Source organism: Chinchilla lanigera, unplaced genomic scaffold (assembly GCF_000276665.1).
Source record: "Chinchilla lanigera isolate Chin_1 unplaced genomic scaffold, ChiLan1.0 scaffold00002, whole genome shotgun sequence".
Lineage (NCBI taxonomy): Eukaryota > Metazoa > Chordata > Mammalia > Rodentia > Chinchillidae > Chinchilla > Chinchilla lanigera.
The window spans coordinates 11,637,314-11,658,851 of NW_004955403.1; the positions used below are offsets into that span (position 1 = coordinate 11,637,314).

The window sequence follows — 21,538 nt, forward strand, 5'->3', positions numbered from 1 at the left end:
GCTTCATCTGTCTGCATCTCAAGTTCTGCACTCTCAGTGAGAATTAAGGCTGCATGTGGGTCTCTGTGTGGAAATCATGGAAATACTAAGCTACAACTGGACACATAAGCCTTAGCTTTTCCTCAGAGCTCTGACAGGATCTTCTCGGGCGAACATCTTTGCAGCATAGAGATTAGAAATGCAGATTTAGTCCTGAGATTTTTTTTCTACACTACAGAGATGACAGCACCACTCCCAAAATGCCCAAACCCTAGTGGTGAGACAGGTGGCCCACAACACCTAGGACCAGGCTTCTGGCCCCCTCCAGCCCTGACCACAGGTTCACCGTGTTTAATCTGGGTGTGCAGTGCTGACAGCCCCCTCACGGCATGCAAGATCAAGGGCATGGGCTGAGAAATAAGTGCTTAATGAAATAACCTGCAGTTTCCCAGAGGTCCAATTCTTTAGAATTTTCAGAACTGAGCAGTATCTTTAATCTCATGTTATATGTCACCTACCATGAAAAGGAGTGTCCCAGTAAGTCATACATAATGTACTTCTATTACTATTTTTTTTTTTATTCAACTATTTGGGGACCAGTAGAACATAATGCCTAAGACAGGCATGCTATAGCTTGCGTGTAATCCCAGCCCTCTGGAAGGTTCGAATCCAGCCTGGGCAACTTAGGAAGGTCCCGTATCAAAAACAAAAAAGAGATGCGGATGTAACTCAGTGAAAAGGCCTTGGGTTTAACCCCTGCTGCTGTTGCTGCTGCTGCTGCTGCTGCCACTACTGGCGCTACTGCTACTGCTGCTGCTACTACTAATGCTACTGCTAATAATAATAATCGCCTCAAAAGCATGCCAGGAATAAATGCTAAGCACTAGTTCCCCACTTTTCCCCACAATTTCAGTTACTAGCAGTCAACTGCAGTCTGAGAATATTAGATGAAAAGTTCCTGAAATAGTAATTCATAAATTATAAATACAGTATCTTTTATTAGAGTAAGTTGCTACAATTCTCTTAGGGACAGTTGCTGTTGTTAGTCTCTGAGTGTACTAATTTTGTAAATTAAACTTTAGCACAGGTATGTATGTATGTATATATGAGGGGAAAACTGGGCGTTGGGGGACCAGTATGCTGTGGGTTCAGGCACCTATGGACACTTGGTACCATACCCACCAGAGAGAGGGGAGCATTTCAGGCCTCTCTGGGTCTGTTGCTGGTACAGAGAAGAACTAGAGTAGTGGCCAGAACAAAGGCAGGCATGGAGGAAAACTGGAATCTGAAGGGAAGATGTGCACAGCATGGGAGCCAGCTTGCACCACAGGAACTGTATTTGAAATGTTAACTACTATTAGTGCAAAGCATGTGATCGGCTGGATCTCCAAAAGAGAAGTGGGCTTGGTCACAAGCTAGCACAGAAGTGCCGGGGAAGGTTGGGAAATTCAGACTCGATCCTCCTAAACTCAGCATTCACTCTCTGGCATAAACTCTGGATGTCTCATTTCTTATTTTTAACATCATTATTAATCCAAAGTGGTGGTTCGCTAACTTTGGTATCCATCAAAATCACCTTGTAAAGATCCAAGTATCCAGTCTAACCCAGACCTACCAGAGAGAATCTCTCCTTGTGGGGCCCACATCTGTTAGAGAAGCTCAGCTGAGCACATTCTGACTGACTGTGATGAAAAATATAGGTTTCCAAAGTCAGTTATTAATGATCACTAAGGAAGTAAAAGTAGTTCTTAGAAGCAATAAATCCATCTGCTTCCCATCTGTAACTGGGTAGAACTGTTTCTGTTAGGCTCTCAGCAACCCCACAACACATCCACACACTTGGCTATGCACACACACTCACGCTACCACACACGTGTGAACCAGCTGCCCTCCCCAGCCCCTTGCTAAAAGCGGCACGACCTGCCGAACGTACTTGACCTGCACGGAGCGTACTCCACGGTCTTTGTCCCGGACTGAAGAAAGCAGGTCCCGACGGGCTCCCGCTCCTGTTTCTGCTCCGTCCTCCAGTGGTACAAGGGAGCACAGGCCTAAGACGGAAGGTTTAGTGCAGGATAGAACAATTCTCCAACAACCCAGCATTTCAGACCGTCTCCACTGCCTCAGAATACACCGCTTTCTACACTTCAATAAAAATGCACCCAACCTCACTCATCCCTTACTGCACCCATGAATGAGGAAGTGTTTTAAAAGAAGTGTTTTTCTCACATTCTTCTGAAGACCTTATTTTAGTCCATACACGTATTTCCAAAACAGATAGCAAAATTATTATTTCAGGTAACATTTCTTCACACTACATGCTAAACTTAAGATCATGGAATCACTTATCCAACTAGTAACACTGCCCAGCCTCTCGGGTATAATCCTAAATTATACAGCAAATAGTTTCAGAAGAAGAGAGTAGGGGCTCGGGATTTAGCTCAGCGGCAAAAGCGCCTGCCTGGCAAGCACAAGGTTGTGAGTTCGGTTCCCGGTACCGGAGAAAAACCAAAAAAAAAAAAAGAGAGAGTAAAAGAATGTATACTGCTTATGATTTTACTTACTTTCCACAAAAACTAAGCTTTTAGTTTTCAGAGCTCTAATTTCAGCATCATGATATCATAGCATAGACATCGACACTATTAACCTGTAAAAGTGTCACCGTTTCATTTACTGGAAGTGCAGTGGGTTTCTGTAGCAGTTTTTGAAGACAAATGTTAACACAGAAACTGCAGACATCGACACTGGCTTATGTTGTATCCACCCTGATAAAACTGAAGCTGGGAATCACTCCTTTTCTACACTTCTACGACGCTCAGAGCGGAGGATGAGCTCTTTCTGATGACCTCTGCTTCCTTGCATTTGCCCGCCCACCACGCCCCCTTCTTACCCCTCCTTCACCTCCGATGCGTCCCTTTTTATTAGCACGTGTTTGCAGTACATAATACCTGCATTCCATGTGTGGAGTGAGTGTATGTGCATAGTACATCCTCATTCCTTTTGTCACCCCCTTTTCTCCCCCCGCCCCCGCTGTCTCTTGACCCCCTTCCCATTTGAGAAAGATCTACCTCCCTACTTCCCATTATCCATCTTTTAGTCTGCTCTTCATTTGTAATTTGAATTTCTCATGTGAGAAAGTGCACCACATTTAAGCTCGTGTGTCTGATTTATTTCATTTCACATTTTCCAGGTGTATTCATTTTCCTACAAATGACTCAAGTTATCTTCCTTTAACATCCTCTAAAGTCCTGCTGATATTTCACCTCCTCAGTAAAATTTTCCTGAACGCTCAAAAAAAAAAAAAAAAAATTGCATTAAAAAACCAAGGAATTCAAATAGGGAAGGGCTCTCTACGGAAATGGAATTAAAGCTTCTGTGTGAATGACCAGGAGCTCAGGGTGCAAACAACAGGATTACTGTAAGCAGAGGGGACACGGCACCATTTGGCAGGTGGAGGTCATAAATAAAAACACTAGGGTGGCTGAAGCATAAGCCAGAATGAATCTTTCACATTTATTCTGAGTGAAAGAAAACTACTCAATGTTTAATTAAGAAGGTGAGCTGCCCTTCTTGCCTTTGGTCCTTTTGTGTAGAACGTAAGTCAGGGCGGGACAGGAAGCAGACAGAGGAGAGGCACAAGTACGCTGGCCCAAGCGGGTAACGGTCCTTGCTCACAGCAGGGCAGAAATAAGGAAGCTGCGGAGCTGCTGATGGACGTGGGATGTGTTTCGAGGTAGAACTGATAGGGCTCACTGTAGATGGGGCGGAGAACCACACCACTCATGAAGCTGGAGACGATTTGCATAGGAACAGTCCCTTTGTGTTGGTTTGTAGTCTTTGACGGAGGGTGACAAGAGTGCTGTTTTGGCCATGTTCCTTTGGTGCTACCTATTAGACACCCAAGTGGAAATGCCACATAGGTAGCTTGGAAATACGCCTTTCACAATCCAGGGAGAACTAAGAGCTAGAAATACGTGTCTGGGAATTATGACTTATAGCCTGCACTTACAGATGTGGAACAGCATAGGAGCCCAGCAGTGAAAAGCGTAGTCATAAGAAACAAAGGGACCCAGATGGACTCCAGGAAAGCCCAGCATTTAAGGGCTGAGTAGAAGAGGAACCCTTAAAGGAGAGTGTGAGGAGCGGCCAGCGACGGGAAAAACACACGGAAGTGCAGTGTCGCAGAAACCAAGTGAAGTATTTCTAAAAGATGGGGAGGAGGAAGTTCCTGCCCTTGGGAAATGTCACTTCAATGCTGTGAAGTTAGGAATAAACCCTGGGGGGCAATATAAAACATCACAGATATGCATATTCCAGAAAGTTGTCACAGTGATTTCAGTGATCCGAAAGCCAGCGGTGACCTTGGCCTTACCAACCCACGAGGACCGGAAGAAGAAGTGACAGGTGGAGGTGACAACTCTAAGAACACTTTCACTAAGAGGTGGGAGGTGGCAGAGGGGAAGACGGGTCAGGAGGGCTGTCTGCCGCCTGAGAGCATCTGCGCATCACGGCACACTGCTCCCGGATAGAAATAAAGCAAGGTGACCCACCCGGTAGGGCAGGAAAGTGAGCTATATATACACCGAGGACAGGAAAGAGGAGAGGCCTGCAGAGAGGGCAGGGAAGGGGGCAGCCTCAGGCGGGGGCAGAGCTGGCTCTCTCATGAAGCCCCGCCCCTGAGCGCAAGGAACTTTGCTCTCAGCCTGGAAACAAAACTCCTTGTGCCTGCGCATACACTGACCAGACTCACCTGTGCGGAAATATCCAAAGGACTTACCAAAATTTTGTCCTGTTTTGACCTCACAGAGGCTCCAAACCACTGGTGGGACTTAAACTCCAGTGGGTCATCCTTGGCATAGTCTCTGTTGCCTAAGGAAGAACATTGTGAGAGATGAGAGCATCACGCGTTGTTCTCAGTGTAAATGAGTTTATTTCTATCCAGTCACACCGAGGAAGAACACCTTGAAGCCATCGAATGCTCCCCGCGTTATTCATCTCATCACATACTTCAGATGTGGGCAAATACGTTAGGTACATGTAGATCTATTAGAACTCACAACTCATCAGAAAAGTAAAACACATGATCATTTGTAAATATCTGAGTTGTTATTAATCCCATCAATTAAGATAAAGTACATGCAATAAGGTAACCGCAAATGAAATGTTCCGGCTACCGAATTGTTAAATAGTGAACTATTAAATAAACACTGTGATCACCCATCATATTCAAGTTCTTTCTCTGGCATAAAAATATTTATGAAAATTAAAGCCTAAGAAATGCCTTTGTATAGCACAGGTAGCAAAAGACAAGACTAAGACAAGTACCAAGGACATTAAAATACAAAAGTTAGAATCCAGGAGACATGATTTGCCTGGCAGGAAAAGAATTAGGTTTGACAGACTCCATTCACATTCATCCTCCAGCTCCCCACTGGAAAGCAAATTTTTCCCAATATATCGAGTGTTAATGCAAAGCACCATGAAACACACACACACATACACACATATCCTTTCTCTGGAAAAACGCTAGACCTTGTCAAGGAAACAATGATGGAAATATATGCATAAAAATTTTCAGAGGGACTTTTTAAGTCAGGCTTATTCTTAAAACCTGTTTATAATATTCGTTCTTTATAAACATATGTTTTAACAACTATACTGGACAACACAGGAAACAAATGCCAATTTTAAGAGTGCAAGTCAACGTGTAAATGTCACCAAGGTTTTCATTTTTGTTTTGAGACAGGGTCTCACTGGCCTCGAACTTAAGAGCCTTCTGCCTCACCTCTAAGTAGCTATGATTATAGGCATATGACACCAGGTTTCATTATGAGCTTCGGTTCAGCTGGGCATGATGGTGTGCACCTGTAACCGCAGCTACCTGGAGGCTGAGGCAGGACGACTGCAAACTAGAAGCCAGCTTGGACAACTTGGTGAGACCACATCTCAAAATAAGAATTTGAAGCTGGGTGCAGTGGTGCATGCCCGTGATCCCTGCCCTGGCCAAGGAGGGGAACAGAGAGAGAAAGAGGCATCTGAAGTCAGCCTGGGCTACGTGGCAAGACCATGACAGAGAAATCGCAGGGCGAAGAGAAGGCAGGAACCTGGAATAGATTCCTCCTCAAAAATATATCTTAAACAGAAACACTAAATTTACTGGAAGAGAAAGTAGGTAAAAATTTTGACGACATTGGGGTAGGCAGAGAGTTCATGAACAAAAACCAAACTGCACAGGAAATACTTCAAAGAATCAACAACTGGGATCTGATCTTATTGAAAAATTTTTGCACATCTAAAGAAATCACCAATAAAGTAAAATGAAAACCCACAAATTGGGAAAAAATTTTAGCCAACTGCCCCTCAGACAAAGGACTTCTAAATCACATAAAGAATTAAAAATAATGAGGTCCCCAAAATTCAAAGACCTAATCCAAAAAATGGGCATCTGAGATGAATACACACTTCTCTAATGAAGAGATATTAATGGTGAATAAATACATGAAAAAATGTTCAACATCATTGGTCATTCGAGAAACGCAAATTAAAACAACACTGAGATTCCATCTCACCCCAGAAAGAATGGCTATCATGAAAAAAATCAACCAATAACAAATGCTGGAGAGGCTGTGGGGAGAAAGGAACCCTACTCCACTGCTGGTGGGAGTGTAGATTGGTGAAACCACTGTGTAAATCATTTTGGAGATTCCTCACAAAACTAGGACTAGAAGTCCCATTTAACCCAGCTATTCCCCTTCTAGGTATTTTCCCAGAAGAATTAAAGACATCATACTACAGCAATGTATGTGTACCCATGTTTATAGCAGCACAATTTGTTATAGCTAAATCTTGGAAACAACCCAGATGCCTATCCACTGAGGAATGGATAAAAAAGTTGTCGTATTTTCATACAATGGAGTATTACTCAGCTATTAAAAAAGATAAACTCGAGGCTTTTGTAGGTAAATGGATGCAACTAGAGACCATACTCATAAGTGAAATAAATTGGACCCACATGTGTAAACATTATATTGTCTCCTTGGTGTAGGAACCTGAAAGACTAGGTAAAACTCAAAATGTACCATAGATGATAGGAAAGGGAAAGAAATTGCTCAAAGGAAGGAACGACTGGGATGAGGGAAAGAAGAAAAAGAAAAGAAAGAAGGCAAAACATAAACATATATATGAATAGCTGCGATGACTGTATTGCTGTTGTCTGATGGTGTATTGAAATGAACAGTTAATGTTCACCATTTTTTATGTTCTGATTGACTTTGCACGCTTGTGTCTGGTGGTCTGAGCAACGGATTTGAAGGTAACAATATGCAGTGAGTGGCAATGGTGAACTGCTACCATCTTGTATAGTGAAACTCTATATTATCTCTAAGTTTTTACTGAAGAATTATTTTCTTATTCTCTTTAATGGTTTGAGCAATCTTTCATTCTTATTATATCTGATATTCTGAGCAATGTAGTTGAGGATAGCGATATGCAATGTAACAACCATTCTTGATTTGTATTAATTTGTCTTGAGACCCTGTATCACTTTGAATGTTCTTGCTTTGATTTGGTTATGTTCATGACATTGGTATGCTGCTACTATTTTTTTTGTTTGTTTGTTTCTCATGTATTACTCTTTAACATAAAAAAATTTTAAAAATATATCTTGACAGTAAAAAAGGAAATTTTTCTAAATATATCATGAATGATACTCTATATATGCCATACATACGATACTCTATATGCATTACATATGATATTCTGTCATGTGATACTCTACATGTGTCATATATTAATACCCTACACATATCATGTATATAACACTCTACATGTATCAGAAATATGATGCTATAAATGTATCATAAATGATATTCTATATCTCACATATATGATACTCTATAGGCATTATATGAGATACTATGTATGTCATATGATACTCTACATATATCATAGATGGGACATTCTAAACATGCCATATATATGATATTCTATATGTCTCATGTGATACTATACATGAGTCATAGATATGATACTCTCAACATGTCATATGTGATGGTCTGTATGCATCATATATATGAAACTGCATGCGTCATGATACTCTACATGTGTCGTAGATATGACATTCTATGCATGTCATTTGTGACACTATATATTAATTCCACTGTTCTCGATGCCTCCAGCGTCAGCAGAGTCACAACCTCAAATCACCATCATTTCAAGACGTTTGCTCAAGAGGAAGTTTTTCTTTCAGAGGCAGAACCTTTTCCCAGACACCCAAGTCTTACAGTGCTGGGCTGCAGGTCAGGCGGAAGCTCCACTCAGAGAACTGTGGATACTGAGGTGGGGAGAAAGGACAAGGAGCCTGCTCTTCGAAGACACGGCCAAGAATCACTCCCGACCTGGCTGGACCCGGCAGCTATTCGGACACAGGCACGAAGTAAATACTTTGAGTCACAGGCCTGCTGTCACCATTTGGGTGAAGCTGGAACTCCCCAGACTGCTTACACTACGCCACCATCCTGGAGAAGGAAAGAGGTCACGGCAGCTGCCAAAATCCCAGTGCCGGGGCTGGGGATGCAGCTCAGCGGCACAGCGCCTGCCTGGCAAACGCGAGGTCGTGAATTCGATTCTCAGTACCGGAAAAAAAAAAAATCCCAGTGCTGAAGAAATGCTTCTCTGCAACTGCCAAGATGACAAAGACTTCTGTCCACTTTCACAGATCCTGTTAGAAGTCACCCAAATAACTCCCTAAGGGGAAGGTAAACAGTATGTACTGCAAATATTTACTAATAAAAAAAGTATTTTTAAATCTCGCCCAAATAACCTACAGGGGAAAAGGGGTATCTCACACAATGATAAAAATGAGACGAAATTTCTTCCCATTATATAAATTTTCGTAAGACTACACTCACTTCAAAAATACAGACAAAAATGTTGCTAGAGAAAGCAGGAGTTAATCAGCGAGTGAATCACGAGAGACTCGGAAGTCTAGTATTTCTATTGCCAGCTTTTGAAATCTGTGATTTGCATTTTATCGCAGTCCCACAGTCTCATGCTTACAGGCAAAGGACAGCGGAGCAGACCGTCCTAGGCTCAGTCTCTGCCTCCTTAGGACACTGCCAAATATTCACCTCTCTGGAAAGTGGGAGACTTAATCCAGAGTAAATAAAACCAAAAATGTATAACAGACAAATTTCCTTCCTTATGAAAGGGAAGGAAATTGCTCAAAGGAACAACTGGGATGAGGGAAAGGAGAAAAAGAAAGAAAGGAAGAAGGAAGGGAAAATAAATGGACAGGTAGATAGCTGTGATAACTGTACTGCTTAAGTCTATTGGTTTATAGAAAGGAACAGTTAATGCCTAAATTTTTTTCTCTTTTTGACCAATTTTGCATGCTTACATCAGGTAATCTGAACAACTAATTTGAAGACAACAGTACGCAACATAACCACCATTGGTGAATTCCTACCATATTGTCTAGTGAAACTCTATCGTTTGTAATTTTTTTTTTAAATTCTTTTTAATGGTTTGATCAATCTTGCATTCTGACATCTGGTAATCTGAGCAACTTCGCTGAAGATAAAACAATATGTAACATAACAGCCACTGTTCATTGCTATCATTTTGTTCTGAAACCCTGTATCATTTTCATTGTGTTTGCTTTGCTTTGTTTTTGTCTATGTTGTTGGTATTATGCCAGTGTTCTTTTTTTTTATTATTCTCTTTAAAATAAAAATGGATAGAATTAAATAACAGAATCAAACAAAATGGTTACCTAAAGAACTTTGTTGGCTGGAATGAGCCACTTCTTATGAAGACGTCTATTTAGTTAAAAATGAAGTTCAAGAGGTTACAAAAAAAGGAGGGGGGAAGGGAAGCTTATTTTGAAAACAGAGTCACCTCATCACCCGAAGTTAAATTTTGTTTCACATCCTTTGGAACAACAGGATCATGTCACTGTTTGAAAAAGCTAAAGTAAGTAAGAATGCCAAAGCATTAAAAAAAACCAAGAGGAGAATCTTTTATTTAGAATGTGGTTTTAGTCATTTGGTTCCCATTCATTACTAAGACGTCTATGACGTGAAATAATTCAGGTCCCCAGAGAATTTTTTTTTGCTTAAAAATGCTTATTAAAACAAAGTTATTCCACACTACTCCTTTAATAAAACAGACAATTCACAGACTTCCTTGAGTAACTTTTCACTTCAAACATTACTTCTGCTCAGTTGCACTTCCTAAAACAAATTTGTTCAAATGAAAACTCTCCCAATAGAGCTTATTTGTTTATGTAAAACTTGACAGGTCAGAGGATGAAATCCTTTGATCATTCATTAAATAAACCATGCGTAGTGTCTGCATCTGCAAGCCAGGACAGAGGACAAATGAGACAGGGAAGTTTTCTGCTTTTCAAGGGGAGAAATACTAAAATAATTGTATGAGGAGTGAGATATTTCCAAAGATTCACCAAAATCATACACAAAAAAAGAGAAAATGGTGACGTAGTAGTTAAGACAGCTTCTAGTGTCATGCAGTTATTTATAACTTAATAATATTCTGAAATAATGTATTTCATTGAATTAGTGCTCCCAATTCAGATATTAGCATCTCTTAAATATGTGCATGAATTATAATCAATGTGACATATATTTACAATTAGTAGTATTTTAATGGTACATAAATAGTACATTTTAACATTAATGGCTGGGGCCAGGGATATAGCTCAGTGGCATAAGTGCCTGCGTGGCAAGTGCAAGGTCCTGAGTTCAATTCCCGGTAGCAAAAAAAAAAGATCAGTGGCACCTTTACATTTACAGTCAACTGACAAAGATGCCAAGAAAATTCAACAGGAAAGAAATAGTCTTTTCAACAAATGGTTCTAGATCAATTAGACAGCCTAATACAAAAGATTAATTTGAAAATCCTACTTCAGAGAAAAAAGTTAACTCCAAAATATATGACATTTTTAAATGTAAGAGTGAAAACTATAAAGCTTTTAGAAGAAAATAAAGAAATATATATTCATGAACTCGGGTTAGACAATGATTCAGGAAATCAAGAGTGTGATAAAAAGAGGGTTGACATATTAGACTTCATCAAATTAAGAATTCTGTGCTTCAAAAACATCATAAAGAATGTGGAAAGACAACCCACAGCCTAAGGGAAAATATTTGCTATCATATATTGGTAAAGAGGCTTGTATTCAGGGTAATATGGGAAAAAAGACAACCTAATTAAAAATTAGAAATGTACCCATTAATCTTTACCTACAAAAGCTTAAGTTAGGAGTGTCCACAGCCCTTCTTAATTACCTTTATATTTACATTTTCATCTCATACGCATAAAGGAATCTGAGGTCACAGAATTCAAGAACATTCCAATTGAGATAGCTATTGCTAGAATTTTTTAAAAAGCATTAATGTTCTTGGGAACCCTTACACTATATAGAATGACAATGAGTAGAATATTAAAAAAAACATAACTCACTAAAAAACCAAAATTGTAGATATTACTGAGGACCAAACTGGAAGTTAATGATTCTTTGACTTCATAAATAGTTTCTTGATTTATTTAAGAAACCATCAGATAGACACAATAAGTGCAGTGGAGTTAAGATAGTAGTATTCGTAAGAAGATGATTTGTTTATAAACTTCCGAAGTGTTTGGAGTCACAAACTACTGAAAAATGAATGTATGCTCTGAAATCATAATCCACATACATGAGAAAGCATTACCAAGTCCGGAAATACCTGTTACATACAATAAGACACGGCCATCCTCTAGAAATAAACAAAAGCCTGAAGAGCACATTCAAAAGAAAACCGGATGAAGCTGATTCCACTGGCAGTGGTGTTTATTTGCTTAATGAGTCACCAAGACCAATCAGACCACGGAAGGAGAATCTCTCCTCCCTGGGCCAGCGCAGGGGCTGGAGCCCGGCACAGAGAATACAGGCCTTTTGAAAACACCCACTGCGGCATCAATGCTGGTTTGTTTGCTCCAAGTGATGAGAAGGAAATGATCCTGAAAGCATCTAACATTTTAAAACAAAAACTCTTTACTGGAGAGTCAAAAAAACAACAAAAAAAAAGAATCCAATGTTCACAGCCTTAAAAGAATGGGTATGAATATATGTCTCAGATCAGAAAGTGCAGGGAAGGAGACAGACTTTACAGGAGGATCATGTAGGTTTAGTTTCAGTAAAACACTAAAAATGTGAAAATACAGACAAAGAGCCTGAGGGTTAGTTAATTAGTAATAAAGGAATTAGGTCACATGCTTTCTAATGGTGTTTAGCAGCTCTCCAATTGTATAATCTGAGCCAGGGGATGGCTTTATATCAGGAGAAACATTTCCTTTTTTAAAAAATCCTTAGTATAAGCTTATGTTGTATTAACCAAGGAAAGGGGACAATTTTGCTTTTGACTTTTGAAATTATGGTACTGTTGTACTTGGAGAGAGACCTAGACTTAACGCCGGGAGACAGAAAATTCACACAGGGGAGGAAGTTTAAGAGGAGGCTATTTCCACTTGGCCTGTGTGCTTTAATTTCAACAAGATGGAACTGGATAGTACAGAGGCCAGACAGCTGCTGAAAGTTTATGTGCTCTATTACATACAAACCCTGGTAACAACCAGAAATACTCCACAGTACGTTCCCTGACAGGGCCTGCCCACCCCCAACAGCCCAACTTCCGGGAACCATGGGTAAGGGTGGAAACAAGATGCTTTGGTGGAAAAAGAGCAATGTGATTTCTGCCATTCCTTCTTCACGACAGACACGTCGGGTGGGAGGTGATTCCGCATCTGGAATATAAGAGTCGGAGCCACTCCTGTTTTAAGTGGCATGTTTAGCAAGATGCAGGTAAGCAAAGACACACATTCACCCAGTGGTCATTCTTGGTGCAAAAGCCGTATTACTGCACAAGGGTGTCTGTGGGTAATACCTGCTTCCTTAGAAGAGAAAAAGTGTTGCAAGCAAAAGATCTGCCCAGGTGTTAAAAACAACAGAGGTTAAAATGTAACTAACACATAATCCATTTAAGAAAAGCCAGCTTATCTTTCTTCCCTTCTTCATGATTATTTATTTCCCCATAGTTTTAGGAAGTAGTTTTAGGAAGGACGGGCCCGGTATAGATGCCTCTCCTATAATTCTTCCTCATTTACAAAGTGACTTCTGAGACACCATTTCCTGCCTAGAGTTCCTACGCAGCACCTCTGGGCAGGGGGGTGGAGGTGGGGGTGTTTGTTTCCCAAGTGGGAAACCCACTTAATGGAGAAACCCAATGCATAAACCAAGAGCACAATTAGAGACTAATAATGGGAAGAGAGAAGACAGCTCTTTCCCAGTGGGAAGGTGAGCAAGAGAGGGCGGGAGACAGGAGGGAGAGAAGGGAAGGAGACACAGGAAGAATTAAGACTCGTCATATACACGCACCAGCTCACCATGATGTGCGGAATCATTACATACTGCAAACATGTACTCATAAAAAATCTTCCAAAGCAAAATCAGAACAGGGAAAAAAAAAAGAGAGAAACTGAGGCTGGCAAACATAAGTCACTGCCCAAGGCCACCTAGTACATACCAAAGTGTGAGTCTGAGCCCACCTCTTCTAAATCTGGTTTGCATCTCTTATAACCACAGCTAGCAACAATGCAAGAACCAGGAAGGGAATGATGCCTACTCATGTCCGCATGGATCTTGCCTGGAAGCAGCTTTCAATATAACGAGTATCACTGATGACATTAAGAATATATAAAAGGGCTCTATGGTGCACAGAACAATACCCCTGCCTGAAATAGCCAAGTCCCAGTTCCCAGAACCTTTCACATGAATACCTGACACTACATGGCAAAAAATGCTTTGCAGGTTGGATCAGATTAGAAACCTGGAAATGGGAAAATTTTCTGGATTATGTCCTTGGCACCAAGAGGAAGGTAAAAGAATCAGAATTAGAAGGCTGCCGATGGGCCGGGGATGTAGCTCAGTGGCACAAGTGGCTGCCTGGCAAGTGCCAGGTTCTGAGTTCGATCTCAAGTACCAAAAAAAAAATAGAAGGCTGCAGAGACCCAAGGTGCCATCACTGGCCTGGAAGATGGAGGATGGGGCCACAAGCTAAGGGATGTCGGTGGCCTCCTGGAGCTGTGACAACGAGACCTGAGGACAACACATCTGTGTTGTTTTCAGACACCTAATGCTTGGGGACACAACTAAGTGGCAGAGCACATGATTTCCATGCACAAGGCCCTGGGTTCCACACCAGCACCAAAAAAATACAACCCAACAGGTTGGTGGTGCTTGTGAGAACACCAGTAGGAAACTAGCCTTTGGCATGGACACATAATTGAGACAACAGACAGGCTTCCCTGGCCCACTACGTGAGGTCTCCACTAAATCACACACGACTAATCTCTGCTTCACTTCTACTTTTTCATTTCCACATTCAGATGAATTGTGACTTTTCCATGTATCAGTCACCTTAGTCTACAGCAAATAAACAAATCACAGCCCAAGATGACATTTTCTTCTTCACTAATTCTACAATGCTTCAAAGTTTTATCCTTCTGTCAATTTAGGGGAAAAAAAAAAGTTTTCAGTCATTCTGCAGAGCATAGTTAAAATCTACAAATTATGAAGATTCACTGGATGAAAGTGTTTAGAATTCCAAGAAGACAATTGCTGTTTCAAAATATTTCAGTCACTGGATAAATATGCAAAACTAGGCTCCTTTGTTGCATATATACATTCTACTTGTGGCTTTGTTTACATATTATGTGGTGAAAATCAGAGACAGGAAAAAATACAGAAGACAAGCGAAAGGGGGAGCTTGAGAGAAAAGAGCACAAATTTCAAAGCTGAATTTCACAAACTGAAGAGGTAACAAATTCTAGAAGAAGGATTCCTTTTTTATGCTCACTAAAACAAATACTGTTCAAAAATCGAAGCAGTAAGCAAGCCGGTCATCTTGGAATTTAGATTTAATCTTAGAAATTAGAATTTCTAAGAAATTAAACTTTTCATCACAGAATCACAAACAATTTTTAAAAAGGCATGACTGCAATATTTTGAAAATATCCATATAATAGTCGTTATTTCCTGTAACTTGTATAATTCTACCAAAAAGGGTATTAGGAATTGTTCTTGCCAAGTTTACTTAGCATGCAAGTTGCCAGGAATGCGAGATCTAACGGTGACCTCCAGACATTGTGAATTTACTTGGGTAGATTATCAGTGTATTCCTGTAGAATATCTTTTTCTTCTCCTTCTCCTTCTCCCCCTTCCCCTTATCCTCTTCCACCCCTCCACCTCCCCTTCCTCTGCCCTCTCCTTCTTTTCGGTAGGCATGGTGGTGCATACCTGTAATCCCAGCTACCAGGGAGGCTGAGGCAGGAGGATTGCAGGTTCAAAGCCAGCCTGGGTAACTTAGTGATACCCTATCTCAAAATAAAACTCATGAAAAGATGTGGGCAGAGATAGCTCACTGGTGAGTGCCCCTGGGTTTAATTCTCAACGCTGCAAAAATTTCCCAGAAGTATACAACCACTACATGCATGCTAGCAAGCGCTCTACCACTGGGCTATATCTTCAACCCTTCCATCAAATTTTACTTAGAGACAGGGTCTGATGAAGTTGCCCAAGTTGATCTCAAACTTGCAATCCTCCTGCCTCAGTCTTCCAGGCAGCTGAGGTTACAGGTGCTCAGCACCACGCCTACCAGAATATCTTTTGAAAATTCACTGAGAGCGGGGCTGGGGATTTAGCTCAGCGACAAAAGCGCCTGCCTGGCAAGTGCAAGGTCGTGAGTTCGGTTCCCGGTACCGGAGAAAAACCAAAAAAAAAAAAAAAAGAAAATTCACTGAGAGCCTTGCTCAGTTTACTTTTGGCTTTATTTCTCCTCATGCCATCAGCAGCTCAACTGCACATACACATGTTAACCTCATCCCCATATCCATAAATGTGGCTCACGCGAACGACCCAATTTCCATTCACCATCTTTTACTAAGTACATTCACACTCACTGCTTCCTCTACCTTGAAGCCTCTTCCACATCCGGTGAACTAGACCTCACTTCTTCATGGCTAACTCATCTAAGAAGGCTTCTTCTTCACAAGTCCCAGGGAAAGTAGGATGCCCTCCAGTCATGCCTTTTCATTTTGGAACAAGTTTCTTTTTATCTGCTACACAGAGTTAAAGAAAAATAAACGTGGATTTGTCTCCAACTTCATCATCAAAATCATACTCTTGGCTAGCAAGAAAAGCACACTGAAAGCATGCATCTTTCTTCTTTGAAAGCTAAGAAACCTGCCAGGCATAACAACACATGCCTGTAATACATCAGGAGGCTGAGGCAGGAGGACTACAAGTTCAAGGACAGGCTGGACTACACAGCCTTCCAAAGGTTTGAGACTTCGCCTCTGCCACTCAGACACTGCTATAAAAACTTTGCCTCTCTAGCCAGTGATGCAAAGATGCAGGATAGGGAAGACACTTTTCTCCTGAGGCTGCTCGTTTTCAGCGACGGCAGTTCTAACAGCAGTAAAATCCATTGACAGTGCTTCCTCTCTGAGCGTCTCTAGTCCCTGCCATTTTTCCAGAAATTCTTCTTCTGCTAAATATAGCTGAAGTTTATTCCTATGGCTTCATGTGAACCACCCGACATCTACAGCAAAAACACACGTGTGCATCCAACACTGCCCCGAGGCATGCTCTGCACCCTGGTGTCTAATGATGAACAGGACAGATTTCGCTTCCCACCTTTGGAAAATGGAAGTGGGATCAGGACCACAAACGTGTCCACAGATCACAAGAAAAAAGTCAATGGAATTTCACTTTAATAACTGAACTTAATGCACTGAGACTGCTCGCAGGGCAGAAAGTGACCTAAAAGGAGGAAAGAGGGAGAAAGAGCCGTGAGATTTACAATACACTAAAATAGTACATTAGGATCTACATACAGCACCTGCCTGTGAATGTTTTTACTGTGATTCCGGAGCCAGCTGAGGTTTGTTCTTTTTGCAAGGAGGGATAAAGTCACTAAGAAAGAAAACAAGAAACAATCACACCTCGAGCATTTCACCCTGTTACAAACTTCAAATGGTGATGCAACCACCGTGTGGGACTTCTTATGGATCTACTAAACTGTGTGACATAAAACTACCGAAGGCCGTGGTCGGGGGAGAAGAATGCAAGAGGGAAGCTTCCCCAGATGGAGCCCAGGGTGAGCCCTGCCCCGCCCCACTGCAGCACACACAGCTGCCCAGGGCTCTCCTCCGGCCCCACCAGGTGACACCCCAGAAGCGCAGAACAAGACCTGTGGCACAGGCAGCCTTAGCCTCAAACCGCCTGCCCCAATTGGAAGGTATCACTCTCAAAAACCCCACAGCCCTGTATTTCAGAGGCTCCACAAAGGAAATGCCAGCTACAGGCCACCGTACTCGGGAACCCCAAAGCCACAGCATCCCCGTCATCCACTGGGTCTATTTATGCTTTCTCCCAGACATAATCTGTAAGGCAGGGTGCTGTAAGGGCAAGCATGGCTTCTTAGCCACTGAGTCACTCAGGTCTCCAGCAAAACAGAACAAAAAACTTCAAGGAAGTTCAAATTGTCTTGTAAAATAAGACAAGGTCTTGTTTCATTTTAGGTACTGAACCCAGGGCCTTGAGATACTGTGCTACAATCCCAGTTCTTTTTTTATTCTGAGACAAGCTCTTGCTAAGTCACTGAGTTGCCCAGGGTGAGCTCAACCTTGCAATCCCCCTGCCTCAGACTCCCAGAGGGATTACAGGTACGCACCACAATGATAAGCATTTTCCAATACTGGACTTCTGGTGTTCTATTTTAATGACTCTGTATGTATGTATTATGCAGCTTACATTTCATTATGCTGCATAATAGGTATCCCCAGCATCTAAGAAGGAGGGGGACAGAACAGAGAAGGGCAAAGTCCTGAGTTTGATTTCTGGTACAAAATAAAAAAGAACAGAGAGGTTGGATGGACAGATGGGCAGATGGACGGACAGATGGAGGGATGGATGGATGGAACTTAAAGACTTTAGATACTTCCTTCTGATGTAAATAGTCTGTATGGTTTACTTGTTCGTTCAGCTATTGTGTTTATTAGGCAGCAACATTCGCCAAGCACCAGGCATTATCCTAAGCCCTGGAGTTTTAGCAGTGAATAAAACAGACCAAGAAAACCACAAAAAACTGTCCTCGTGGAACTTATATTCTGAGAAAGAATTTAGTTGCTTCACTACAACTAAATGAGTAAGCTAACAGCAATGTGAGGAGACAGGGAAAACTGCAGCGGAAAGGAGAGGGGAAGTTCGGGCTGAGAAGGAGTGCGGTTTTAAGTAAGACGGCCAGAGTTGTGCTGAGAGGGCGGTGTCGAGCACCCGTCAGAGAGGGCGGTAGAGGGACAACCCCACAGGCATCTGGGGAGAGAATGTTCCTGAAGGATGAAACAGCCCAGGTGAGGCTGAGCCACTGCGCGCCTGGAGGAGACGCAGAGAACCAAAGGGAGGGAGATGAAGGTTTTCACCCCACGTCTTCAGTGGTGCGTAAGTGTCCCCCAGGGCCACACGCTAAAGCCTCGGTGGCCAGCCTGCGGGGCCACCTATGAAAACATGAGTCAATATAAATCTTTCCTCCTGTAAAGCTGATTACCTTGGTATTCTGTCTCAGCCGCAGAAAGCTGATTAACGTACCCTTCCAGTCATCTGGGGAGGGCTGCTGGCCTCTGACACAGCCATGGCGCCTCTCCCGTGGTCTCTCTGCCTCATCCTCTGTCCCTGCACGCTGCCAACTTCTGCCCCTTCAGGCCTGGAGTGCCAGGCTCACTTCAACCCCAACATCCCACACAGTCCCGTAAATAGTCAAGCTCCCCGCAAGCCCCGCTTAACTGTGCCACCTCATTTCTGGCAGGGCCCTGCCTAATTCACAAATCCAGGGCGAGAGTCCGGGTGGGAGACAATGGCGGCTTGGACCAGGATGCTGGCAACAAGACAACAGGAAGCGGCTCGCTGTGACTTGCCGACAGATTCAGTATCACATGTGACTCCGGATCCTGACTAAGCTCTGAGACACAGTTTCTAAAATTCAATAGAAAAATCAATACAAAATAAGTCCAAATCCACTGAAAATAGCTCATGAGACAAGGAATACCTATGGCTGTCAAACACACGCAAAGATCTGTCTTACTATTAAAGAAAAAGAATGCAAATTAATATAACAAAGGCTCTTTTCTCCCACAAAATTGAAAAAAAATATGGTCCTATACCAACTCCCCACGATGACTGGAATCATTATGTGCTGCTACCATCATGTACTAATAAAAATAAAATTTTTTAAAAATATAGTAGTTCTGTGAGATCATAACATTAGGTAAAGTAAGGGGCCGGGGATTTAGCTCAGCGGCACAGCGCCTGCCTGGCAAATGCAAGCTCGTGAGTTTGATTCCCGGTACCGGGTGCAGCAGTGACAACAACATTAAGTAAAGTAAATCAAACACACAAGCTTAAACATCTCAAGGTTTTTCTTTTTTTTTTTTTTTCTTGTTTTTCTCCGGTACCAGGAACCGAACTCACAACCTTGCGCTTGCCAGGCAGGCGCTTTTGCCGCTGAGCTAAATCCCCAGCCCCTCAAGGTTTTTCTTATATAAGACACTCCATACACAAATAAAATGCAAAATAAAAGACAAGAGGAAAAAGAGAAAAAAAGGTTATTATTATAATCTAGCATGAACAATGTATCTAAACATGCACCTTGATTTACTGTAATTGTCTTATGTGTTTTATATGTTTTCGGACTACTAATCTGCGTGTATGATAATTAACTTCATAAGGACTTATAAGACAAATAAATGAATCTGATGCTGGCAAAAAAAGGTGGATAGAGAGAAAGGGAGAAAAAGAATTGAGATGTGTCATGTACATATACTAATTTCCTCACAATGAATGTATTTGTACTTGTTTTACTTACTTTGCTCGTTGCTGAGACAAAATACCCAACACCCAAAGTTAAAGGAGGAAAAGTTTATTTGGCTCACAGTGTGTAGGGATTTCAGTCTGTAGCTGGCTGGCTCCAAGGTAGGGTGGCATGGCAGAGGTGCATCACAGAGGAAAACAGTTCATGGCAAAGCAGGCAGAAGGCAGAAAGCAGCAAGCTACAAGTGGTAACCACAGATTCTTTCTGTCCGTTTATATTCTACTCACACCCAGAACTATGCCAAACCAATCAGTGGACTAATGTACTATTCACATACCCTGAAAACTTTAATCGTAGAAGGATAAAATCACTATTACAAGCAACTGCCACTGAGCAGGTTGACGTAAGAGTTCTATTTTTTCACTAGACACACTTATGGAACGACTGAAATTTGCTATCACAGGCATGGATGATGTTTTTCAACAAACACAAAACTACCCAAAGCCAATTTAAAAAAAAAAAAGACCAAAAATAAATTATCTTCCCATAGACTGAAAGCAAAACATTCTTGAAGAATTCCACACACGGTACGTAAGTACAGTTCATCTTAATAGCATTCATACTTTGACACAAGATAAACCTCTGACCTATAATGATCTGAATAGCAGGTATTTCTCCCCTTGTGTTAAAACTGAGCCTGTTTACCAGCTCCTGGGGCTTTTCCAGTATTGACCATGTATGGAAAAAACAAAAGAGTTTAAATAGAGAATTTCAAATGGAAACAAAACAAAACCAAAAGCCCTGTGACCCAGCTCCCCTTAACAGCTGTTTTAGTGAGGGATATCCACCCTAGCACTTAGCCCCACATCCAGTGGAACAACCCACATCATCACTCCTGTTTTGATGACATTTTAATTCTCAGAAACAATGTATTACAGAACTAGTAGGAACTAACCAAATGGAAAAAGAGATTAACTTTGCTCAGGGTTATCTCAAAGCACTCTGTCAAAAACAATAATCAGGGCTGGGGATACAGCTCAGAAGCACAGCACCTGCCTGGCAAGCACAAGGTCCTGTGTTTGATTCCTGGTACTAAAAATAAATAGATAAATAAATAGCAATAATCATTAAAACATTGTATAAGACTATTAAACTAAAAGAGATGTTTCATCTCTCTGAAGATTTTCTAAGCCTTCACAAGTCTGTATCAATACACCAACATAAATGGGGCCAGGATCATGTTTTATTGCACTGATGTAAATATAAAAGTTCAGTTATGTCTTATCTCCCTTCTGCTGTTTTTCTCCTTTTCACCACAGTCCTGACTGCCACTGAATTCTGTCCCTAAGGATAAAATGACCCTCTTTTTTTTTTTTTTTTTTTTTTTTTTGGTTTTTCTCCGGTACCGGGAACTGAACTCACGACCTTGCGCTTGCCAGGCAGGCACTTTGCCGCTGAGCTAAATCCCCAGCCCCTAAAATGACCCTCTTGTTGGAAGCATGGCAGGCACTCTGCCCTGTGAGTTTTGGAGCTTTTTTACAAAAGTTTTTCCCCCTTTTCAATCACCTTCATCTGCTTGACTATGAAGCCTTGTCTGCTGGATTTTGCTGATTAGAGAGTCAGTCTGCTATAGTACCCAG

At 41.7% G+C, this 21,538-nt stretch overlaps 1 protein-coding gene across 4 annotated transcripts in view; it reads right to left on the bottom strand.

Annotated features, from left to right (window-relative positions):
• The window catches only part of Itgav (integrin, alpha V), an 81,274-nt gene that overhangs the window by 48,778 nt on the left and 10,958 nt on the right, over nucleotides 1-21,538 (bottom strand). For all 4 annotated transcript variants that reach the window (XM_013512423.1, XM_005373337.2, XM_013512419.1 and 1 more), the window contains exons 3-4: nucleotides 4,754-4,845; nucleotides 1,913-2,027 (exon numbers count right to left, since the gene is read on the bottom strand). In XM_013512423.1, coding sequence (XP_013367877.1) covers nucleotides 1,913-2,027; nucleotides 4,754-4,845 — 207 coding nt within the window. The remainder of the gene's footprint in view (nucleotides 1-1,912; nucleotides 2,028-4,753; nucleotides 4,846-21,538) is intronic.